At 39.3% G+C, this 11105-nt stretch overlaps 1 protein-coding gene across 2 annotated transcripts in view; it reads left to right on the plus strand.

Annotated features, from left to right (window-relative positions):
* pccb (propionyl-CoA carboxylase subunit beta) overlaps positions 1–2430 on the plus strand; it is a 53422-nt gene extending 50992 nt beyond the window's left edge. For both annotated transcript variants that reach the window (XM_052017773.1, XM_052017772.1), the window contains exons 14-15: positions 855–954; positions 2159–2430. In XM_052017773.1, coding sequence (XP_051873733.1) covers positions 855–954; positions 2159–2280 — 222 coding nt within the window. In that variant the 3' untranslated portion in view covers positions 2281–2430. The remainder of the gene's footprint in view (positions 1–854; positions 955–2158) is intronic.
* The last annotated feature ends 8675 nt before the right edge of the window (positions 2431–11105 follow it).

The following is an 11105-nucleotide window of genomic DNA, read 5'->3' on the forward strand; positions in this document are numbered from 1 at the left end:
CACTGCATATTCATGCTTAAGGCTATAGATAGATGAATGTTCTGGATATCATATTCCAGGTCCTTTGATAGTAAAGATAGTTAGTCACAATAAAACCTGCTAGAGTTTGAGATCTAATTTGTAAAAATTGATGTTGTGAAATTTAAATTTCTTGCTGGGACAAACATTAATATAGTACATGCCAATAATAACCTGCCAGACTTTTACTCAAAATGGTGAATATCCTCTTCCTTTTCCCTTCTGAACAAGTCAGCATTTGACCAATTTAAGGGCCATGCAAGCTCCAATAGATAGTTGCAGCTTTAAAATTATCTGTGAAACAAAAATACAGTGAAGGTGGTTCTACACACATCACTGCTTGTATTTCCCTCCATTAACCCTCAAATTTAATAGCAAGTCCACATTTGATCCAATGTGTTCACCTTTATTTAAATTTTGTTTTTTTAAGTAAAATGTAGAAGTTAGTATTGAGTTGTGCACCTTGTGCTGTGCCCACTGGAACAATGTGACCTTTTATTCATTGTTAGGGAATGGTCTATAAATGAGTAACAGACCAAAGAATGAGTTGATTGGATGTCTTGTATAGTTAAATTAGTTTAATCTACTATTTCTATGCCAGGAATGAAGAAATCATTCTATAACTTTTGCAGAATCGGAGGTTACTCTGGTACATTGTTTGTGGGAGGATAGTTATCTGAAAGGAATTGAGTAGGAGGCTGTCAAAAGATAACTGGATGGCTACTTTCATGGGAAGAAAATTCTTTGTTTGAAGGAGGCATCAAGGGAATTTGATTAAACAATATTACTACTATTGGAAATTTGGATCTTTATCATTTTCCATATTTCTTCCAAAGGGTGCTGTGCAGATTATCTTCAAAGGGAAGGGAAATGAGGAGAAAGCAGAGGCAGAATATGTGGAGACCTTTGCAAATCCATTCCCTGCAGCTGTGAGAGGCAAGTTGTACATATTCTAAATATATTTGACTTAGAAATTCTGCTTATTATTGCTTTGTTGCAATTTGCCTAAACTGGCAGACCACACAATTGTGTAATTTATGTCCAACAATAATGGTTTTTAAAAAATATACTGTAAGGGAAATAAATTACCACTGGAATTTCTGCTGCTAATTGAACTCATTTGCAAGCCATCAGAGAGGCTTTAAAATTGAAACTGGTTCTTTTGAGCACAAGACATTTGAACAGATTTGTTTTATTTTTTGGTTTTTCTTCTAAATTGAGTCTCTTGGGTGACCCAAGAGTTTTCGACTCTTTCATATGCTTAAATCAGTTTATCAAGTTACTATTTAAGTTTTAAAAAAATTACACTGTTTTAAAGCTCCTTGAAGCACTAGTTTATGAATCATTGCTGCATTTGGTGATATGCAAATGTGTTTGGAAACTGAGAGAAAGCATTTCATTATAGGTGCTCTTCATGCTAGAATCAGCAATTGGAAATTACCTCTAAGGCTCTGGAGTATTTTCTTTAATGAAGATTTATAATATGTAATTACTTAAAACAGAAGATCTCAAACATAATAGATGGTGAGGAGCAATATGCTACTTGATATACCATGATTTGAGGGCATTAACTGTCTCCAGAGCAGGACAAATGTCTACTCTCCCATCTTCCTCTTTTTAAATTGTATAGAGCTCAGTTCTGTTCATAAATTCATGTTATTCGGTATATGGAAAAAAATGTTTTATTAATTTTAATGTTAAATCAAATCTGTTGTGCACTTTGCCAAGGCAAAACTTACTTTGCTCAAAAGCTCAAACATATTCTTCTCAGTCTGCAATGGGCTGAACTTGGTCTGTTATTTGAGCACTTCTGAAAGGATCAAAGAAAGATGCATAACATTAATCTTTGCCACTGCAGATGTAGAAGTAAGTGTGGAATGAGACTGATGGAATTATACAAAGCTGCCATAAAAGGATTGAATGGTTTCTGTTATAAGAAGATTAGAAATACTCAACACTGATTCATCTAAGAAAATATCACTTTATATTTCCTTACAGTAGAAGGTTACTAATCTTTGGAGTCTCACATTCCTAAACCTTGGACAGGAAAAATGCCTACTGTGTCAAAAAGATGCTTTTACGTTAATGAAGTGGAACTTGCCTTCAAGATCGAATGACGATGTGCTTGTGTTCCTTGCAGGCTTTGTTGATGATATAATTCAACCAGCAACCACACGAAAGCGTATTTGTCGAGACCTCGAGATGCTGGCAAACAAGAAACAGACCAACCCTTGGAAAAAACATGGCAATATTCCTTTGTAAAACACAAACCTTCAGGATTACAAGATAATGGCATGGGAAAATTTTCTATTTGAAAGGATTGAATTGTTTTAATGGATCAAAGGAACTGCAGGAACCGTAATTTTTTTTAGGAATAACTTTGGAATTAACAAAATAAATTGTTCTTGTGAAGTTATTCTCCTTGCCTTTATTGATCAATGTTAAATAAGTACAGGGTTAAATAAGTAAAGGGCAAAATGTTTAGGCTGACAAGTTGAGTACACTGTCATCAGATGAGTAGGCAACACTGCAGTAAATGTGACTTGAACCTTAACTTTGAATTAACCACCTGATAGGAACTGGGTGGCTTTGGATCATGCACTTGTTTCATGCCCAATATTTTACAATTATTTTAATGTCAGACATGAAAAACCACACTACTGACTTGTCAGAATGTTTTTGACATCAGAAAATATAGTATAGGTCCATCACACATCTAGGAAATCATTAATTTTGATAAAATTAAATACATGTTCATAGTTAAGTATCAATGGGAATTTGTTTAAAATGTCAACCACCTGTGCTTTTATGACTTACATGATATTAGCTTTCAACTTGGCAAAAAATCAAATTGTTATACTGTCAGCATCCAATGTTTGCACAGAAGCCTTAAGCTTCAATAGTTTTAATTGTAAACAGTTTGAACATAAATACATGAGGAAGATATAGCAAACTGAATTAATGTTTCATTTCTCTTAAACCAAGGGATCAACATTGTTTCCAAGGTAGAAAACTTATAAGACATGAGTGTGCAGAGGAATATAGATGGGTTAAATGAGCAAATATCAAGTAAGTGAAGTACAATGGGAAATATTAAAACTATCAAAATGATGAGAGATTGCACATTTCTGAGAGAGGGATCATGGTGCCTTCATTATTTGCAAAAACAGTAAGCAGGTGAAGTGAGCAAATGGGAGAAAAATGTTATTGTTTATTGCTTGGGGAATTGAATACAAATGGAGGGAGGTTATATTCCAGTTATCTAGGGCATTAGTGAGACCACATCTGAAACACTGTACAGTTTGGACTCATTTAAGGAATGATGTTAATGCATTGAATACAGTTCAGATGATTTAAGAAACATACTTGGAATGGATGGGTTACCTTCTGAGGAATAATTGGGCAGGTTAGGCTTGAATCCACCGTTGTTTGAAGGGAGGGTAGACTTAAATGAAACATGTAAGATCCTGAAAGACCTTGATGGGATGGATGTGAAGCAGCTGTTTCACTTGTGGGGGGGGGGGGGGGGGGGGGAGAGAGTATAAAACTAGGGTTAACTAAGAGGTTGTTTAAGACTGAAATGATGTGCAATTTTTTTTCTCCCTTGAGTCTTCAAAGGGTCGTGGATCATGTTGAAGGCAGAGGTAGACAGATGCTTTATAGGCAAGAGGGTAATAGGTTACCACAGGGAGACAGGAAGATGGAATTAAGGTTACAATCAGTTCCAGCATAATAAATTGTGGAGTGGGTTGGAGGTGCCCAGTGTTTCTTCTTTGATCTGATTCAAAATGGTGGTTTGTCGTTTAAATCTCACTAGACTGGAGATATAATCCAGCCTAATGCTAAAAGGAAATGCTGCATTGCCAAAGGTGACTTCTAAATTTAGAATATCAAACCATGACTTATTTAGCCTTAGATAGGGAAGATTCTCAAAATACTCTGAGAACACTTTTGCTCCTGCTGTCCTAATCAATATTTATCTCCAGATGTATCTCTAAAACACTATCTGATTGCAAATTGGGTGTACAGGGGGACATCAGATTAGTGAAAGTTCTTTACCTTGCTCTGTGATTTAGTATGAGGGTGAAGGAATTTGTTTCCCATTAATAGTCTGAGTGGAGCATTTTACCTTTCCTTTCAAGTGGCAATAGTTAGATCTGGAAAACGTACATCTCCAGCAACAACTTGTATGGAGCCTTAAATATATAAAAAAAAAGCTTTCAAAGACCCTTCGTTCATGGGAGCAATGTCTATCACCAAGACTTTTTGTATAGAAGACCAAAATCTTGGTGACATGCAAGTTTTAAGGACATTCTTAACAGGAGAAGCCATTTCTGTGGTTGAAATGTAGTGATTGAGGTCAAAGTGCAAAGGCTTTGACAAGGGAGGCTTCCAATGAGAAGGCTGAGGGGTAAAGGTGGTAGGGTGAGGCAAGGTTTTTCCCTTTTCTTTTAAATATGGTGGTTACTTGAGGGTTAGTAATGGCAATCAATGGAATGGTATGCTCCCTTGAAATGTGGGAGATAAGGTTCAAATGTCCCTGACAACTAAGTTTGCAGAAAGTGTCCCAGCTGCAGCTCTATTCAGACTGCGTGGATCAGCTGAAGCAGCAGTTGGATGCACTGAATGTCATAAGCTTCAGGGAGATGGTCGCACCACAGGTTCAGCCAGAGTGTAGATGGGTGACCACCAGGAGGGGAGGTCATTTGTTGCTCCTGAACTACCTATGTGCTGGAGGATCTCAGCAGGCCTGTGGGAGGAAAGAAATTGTCAACATTTTGGGTCAAAACCCTGCATTGCCTTCTCTTTATGCTGGCCATCTCACCTCTCCATTCTCAGTCCTGATGCAGGATTTCAACCCAAAACGTCGACAGTTCTTTTTCTCTCACAGATGCTGCATGAACCTGAGTTCCTCCAACACATTGTTTGTTGCTTCAGGTTCAAGCATCTGCAGTCTCTTGTCTTTCCTAGGTAGTGTAGGAATCCCCTGTGGCTATTCCCCTTTCTAACAGGTATACCTCTTGACATACTATTTGGGGGTGGGGTGGAGGGGATGGAAAGAAGCTGCCTCTCAGCAAAGCAGCAACTAAATTGGTGGCATCATGACTGGCTCTGCTGTACAGCAGGGAAGGAGAAAGTCTGGACATGCAGTAGGGATAGGGGATTAAACAGTCGTTTCTGTGGCTGTGAGTGAGACTCCATGAGAGGGAATGCATCCGAGGTCATAGTCCACATTGGTGCTAACGACTTAAGAAAGAAGGGAGATGTGGTCTCGTGATGGGAATATAGGGAGTTAAACTGAAAAGCGGGACAACATTGTAATCTCAAAATTATTCCCTGTGCCACATGCTAGTGAGTAGAGAAGTAGAAAGATAGGACACATGAATGTGTGGCTAAAGAATTAGTGCAGGAGGGAGGGTTTCAGGCATTTGGATCATTGGGATCTCATGAGGCAGGAGTGACCAGTACAAGAAGAATGGGTTGCACCTGAACCGGAGGAGGAAACATTGTCCTTGCAGAGAAGTTTATTAGTGCTACTGGGGAGAGATTAAATACATGAGGCTGGGCAGGATGCAGAATGACAGCACAGGACGTAGGGAGGCTGACACAAGTGTAGAAAATAGAACCAGCAAGTCCAGTGGGAAGAGTAGGCAAAGACTGGGAGGGAAGCATGAGCAGGCCAGTAGACTTAACAGCATTTATTTTGATGCAAGAAGCCTTGCGGACAAGACAAATAAGCTGAGGGTGTAGATCTGCACGTAGAACTACGATTTTGTTGCAATCACAGACATGGTTGAGGGACAGGCAGCTCAATGTTCGGGGGTATAGACATTTTAGGCATGACTAGGGTGTGGGTTGTTGCACTGCTGATCAGGGAAAGCATTATGGCAGTATTCAGGGAGGATCTCATGGAGGGATTTGCCAATGAGGCCACATGGGTAGAACTCAGGAATAAGAAGTGGGACTAAGAAAGTTGATGGGATAATACTATAGGCCTCCCAGTAGTCAGCTGGAATAAGAATAGATATGTAGGCAGATCACAGAAGGATGTAAAAGTAATAGGGTAGTTGTAGGAGGGGATTTGAACTTTCCCAATATCAACTGGGATTTGCCTTAGATGGGGATGAATTTGTAAGAAGCATTTGAGAGGGTTTTCTGAAGCAGTATGTAGAGAAACCAACTAGGGAGGGAGTTGTACTTGACCTTGGAACGAGGACAGGCAATTGGAGTGTATGTGGAGGAACACTTTGGGAACAGTGACCATAGTTCAGTAAGCTTCAAGGTAGTTGTGGAAAAAGATGAAGTTGGTCCTCGAGTTAGGACCCTAAACTGGAAAAGGCAGATTTCAATAACCTGGGAGTAGTAGAGGTGTTTAAAAGCAAGGTAGAGCTCAGAATTAGCATGTCCCAGTCACGGTAAAAGGCAAAGATGGCAAGTTAAGGGAACCCTGGTGAAAAAATATTAAAAGTTTGTGTCAGGTTTCGGAAATTGGTATCAAATGAGTCACTTGAAGTTTATAGGGGATGCAGAAAAGAATTCAAGAAAGAAATTAGGAGGGCAAGAAGGGGCCATGAAATGACCTTGGCAAGCAAGATTAAAACCTTTTATAAGTACATTAGAAGCAACAGGGTTGGTAAGGAAGAAATACCACACATTCAACTGTACTATCTTCCTATTTCTCGCCTCACTAGCAGGTGACACAGGGAGTAATCCCAAACTGACAACCCTGAAGGTCCTGCTTTGTAACTTTCTGCCCAAGTTCCCTTTGCAGGACCTGATCCCTCTTCCTGTTCATGTCATTAGTACCAGAAGGATCACAGTCTCTGGCTTCTCGTTTCCCACTATAGAATATTCTGTGCCAGCTCAGAGACATCTTTGACCCTGGCCCCAGGGTGGCAACCCAACACCCTGAAGTCTCATTCATGGCCACAGAAAAAAAAACTTCTGTGCCCCTGACTATAAAGCCCCGTCACTACAGCTTGCTTACACTTTGACCCTCCCCGCTGTACAAGAGAGCCAGTCACGGTGCCACCAATCTGGTCGCTGTTGTTGCTTTTCCCTGAGAGGATCTATGATCTTCGAAGAATAAAGGCACAGTTGACAATGGAGTTATTAAAAGTAGATGCAGAAGAGGTATGTATCGGAAAACCATAAAGATCTTAAGGTTTAAGGGAGTTGAGAAGACCACAGCAATGGGGAATGAGCATTTTAAAATCAAGGCATAGCTGGACCAGGAGCTGATGTCAGTCTGCATGCAAAAGATGAACATGACAGGTCAGTTTGGTACATGGGCCATAGAGTTTTGGATGCTTAAGTTGATGAAGGGTGGAAGATGGGAGGCACCAGAAAAGCACTGGAATAGTCAAATCTGGGAGGTAACAAAGGCAATGAATGCAGGATTTAGGTTCATAAGAGCAAAGGCTGGGAAGAGTCAGGTGGTGTTCTAAAAATGGGTAGATGTAATAATAGTGGAAATGTAGCCCTTCTCTGGGCCAAAGTTGATACCGAGATTGCAAATGGTCTGGTTTAGTCTCATGCCAAGATAGATAGATAGCCTGAGACTAGGAAACAGTTTGTAAAGGGACTGCCAAGCAGATCAGAAAAACAGCAGACAAGAATAAAATCTTGGGGATCACCAGAGGGAATTGGACAAGCATAGTTTTATTCTTCAAATACTTACAGGAAATTTCTGCCTGTCCATCACTGGGGGATTTTGAATAAACATCTGACAACTTGGTAGAGGAATGAAAACATGATGTGGTAAAGCTCAGCATTGCCAGCAGGCATGTGAAGACTGATGCTGTGCTTTTGGATGATTGCCCAGAAATTGGATTATGTGTTGTGTGTGTTAAAACATGGTTGCCTGCAGAGCCAATGCCAAATCAGGCACCCAAAATATGATGAGACAGCATTAATCTAGTTCTCACCTTCGAGATGTGGAATTGCGACCAGGATGAGCAGATTGGCACAGAGCAGATCCCACCACTTTGCTGCACAGCATTCAGAAGATCCCTTAAAAGGCATGTGACTGCCAGACAGTAGCGTAGGAGCACGGTTGGCAGCAGACTAGTCTGGAAGTACAAGTGGTGGTGAATTTGTTTGGCAAATTCACATTGGGATGTTATTAGTGACTGAAAGAACCATTCTGCCACTGTTGCAGAGGCAGGGGTGGGTTTGCAGGGAAGAGTTAGAAATGGGGTGATAATTTGAAGGGCCAAGTTTATTTTTAGAGGAATGGGATAATGATGAAAGCTTAGGGGGGGGGGGGGGGGGGGAGAAGGGATGTGGGGAAAGAGAGGAAACAGTATCAGCTAAAAGATCAGATCAGAAGTGGGTTTACACTTTAATGAGAATACTTTAAAATGAGGTTAAGTGACGGGTCTTATGAACAAAATTTCATTGTCTGCATATCCAAAAGTTTATGTAGGACTGTGGATTGAAGACTGGGAAGATTTAAGACAGGCTGTCGGTGGGAGATCAGAGAGAAAAATTTGAGTTCAAGGCTAGGCAGAGGATGTTTGGTCCACTGGGTTGAGAAAGGAGGAAATTGCAGAGGTAGATAATCTCAATGACAAAGGCCCTGAGCTCCTTTCACTAGTTGGAGAGGGTTGAAGAGACAAGGAAGTTAAGTGTTTGGCAGGGAAAAGCAATTAATTCAGGAAAATTATGTAATAAATTATATCACACCAGCACTGAAGCGTGAAAAACACAAATTTAGCCCCATATATACTTCCACTTCTCACGTCTATTAACTTTAATGCTAATTGTTGCAGTCTTCTAAAGAGATGAGAGGTAGAATCTGGGGGAAGTTGTTGGGAACACGGAGATAATAATAAAAAAAAATAGGATTAGTGTAAATGGGTGTTGATGGTCAGCACTGACACAATAGGTCAAAGGTCCTGTTTTCATGCTGTATCTCTCTATGACATGATTAATGCTAGGGCTGAGATTTAGGCACGGTTTCATTGACAATATTTAATACGCAGTTTTGCAGTGACCAAATATCAAAGTATGAAATTTAAAACTATTTCCCAATTTAGCCAAAAAGGATAATGCACTTCCAACTGAAATGAAAATTAATTTATTGGGGCACAAGGATAAATATCCAATCACTAAACAGCTCTACAGCATGCTTTAAAGCACTTTTAAGCCTTACAATCTGGTGTTTATACACAAACACTGAGTATTATATCTTGTGAATTCTCCATAATTTACATGACCAGAAACACAAGTGTTTAAACCAGAAGAAAATTTGATAGGTTCTTATCAAGTCTGCTACATAGGACAGCTCTGCAATGGCTGGCAATCACATTCAGATTATTTTTCTGTTTTCCATCACAGTTACCAGTTCCTCACTTTCAATTAATAAAATTATCAATCCATCCTTCTTTGTAAACATTTTTAAAAATTGTGTATGATTGACTTACTTGCAGGATCACCATTGGGTCACTCCTTGTTGCATGCTGCTTCTTGCTGTACATCATTTTCCTTCCATCTCTGCTTCCCAGCCACCTTCAAGCTCTCAGCGCCATGCATACAATTGATTGGTCTGCCCAAGCAAATCACAGGTCACATAAATCTATTCAACTATCACACGCAGAGGAGGAACTGAAGACAAATACTGGCCACTCCTACTTTAATAGACTACTCGAGAATTGGTTAGATTTTGGGAAACATTTATTGCAATTATTGATGCAGAATGTTTCAGGTATTTTTTTTCATGACTTACCTTTATTTCTGTAGCAATAAATTCCTGTGAGACAATTTTCAAATGGTTTTCCAAATGACCTCAGCCTCAACGCCTAATCACTTCGTTCTACCAAAAATTAGTTAACTGAAATAGAAAACCTCACAAACTTTGATAGTTCATCTTAGTTTACCTTGTGATCTGAACTAAAGGAAAATCCCTTAAATCTAATACATTGGATTTGATCTGCAATTGTACATCAGAAACATCATTTCTTTTACTGCAGTAGTTGTTGAGATGAACAGAAATGTACAAACATCACATCTGGGCAAGGCCTGCAACATCCCAAGACAGTCACATTGATCTCCTCGACTTTACATTGTTGCATTAAATTTTCGCTTTTCCGAGATTGCCCTTAGATTTAAAAACAAAATTTTGTTTGCACATCCATCCCAAAGATTACATACGTCTGTGGATGGGGGGTGCAGAGATGACAATGTATGCTGCACTAAATTGGTTTAATACATGCAAGGAGAGGTTGGTCTTTTATTGATCTTTTTACGAGGTCAGTACATAAACATGGTATAATATTAACACAATTTGTTTTATTCAAGAAATTGATAAAGCTGTGGATCTGAGAAAACTCAACAATAAGCTTATATTCTAATTTAGCATAGAGGCATTTAGTGATTTATTTCACCTTAACTTATTTGAATATCTGTTTTCACTTTCATAAATAATGCACATTAGAGATTTCTAAGGTAAGAATTTTAAAGTTTAAAGTACTTAATACTTAGCATGTGAAGGAAAACATATTTGAAAAGAGAAAAATGGTAGATTAGCAAACATTGGAATAATGTGTGAACAGGACATGAAGGAATTTAGAAAATGGGTAAGACTTTTGGATGATCTTAGGTTCATGCAGGGCACAAGTAGCAAGAGTGATCAGGAGGTCATTGAAATAGTCGATTCAAGATAAGCATTTCAACAGCCTACTAAGTAATGCAGGGTCAGTCAGGTGGCATTATATAGGTGAGGGTAGGTAGTCTTGATGACAAAATAGCGATTGAGTTGGAAGATCATCTTGGTGATGAACTGGTTCATCCTTAAATGATTGTCAGGGACAAGCATGGGAGTGATGAACAAGGAATGAAGTTTGTGAAGAGGAAGGTGAAGGAAATCAAAACGTTTTGTTGGAAATTTCTGGAAGTCAAACAAGGACAGCAAATTGGAGATAATTCAAGGGTAAAGAGAAATGGTAGTGAGATAGAACTGGGAGGTGTCAGTATACATGTGGAACTTGATGCGTTTATGGGATGAAGTTGGTGAGGGGTAATGAGAAAAAGCAGGCGGCTCGAGATTAATGGTACAGGATTGGGAAGAGGAGCCACTATACTTA

The sequence above is a fragment of the Pristis pectinata genome, chromosome 6 (genome assembly GCF_009764475.1).
Source record: "Pristis pectinata isolate sPriPec2 chromosome 6, sPriPec2.1.pri, whole genome shotgun sequence".
Classification (NCBI taxonomy): Eukaryota; Metazoa; Chordata; class Chondrichthyes; order Rhinopristiformes; family Pristidae; genus Pristis; species Pristis pectinata.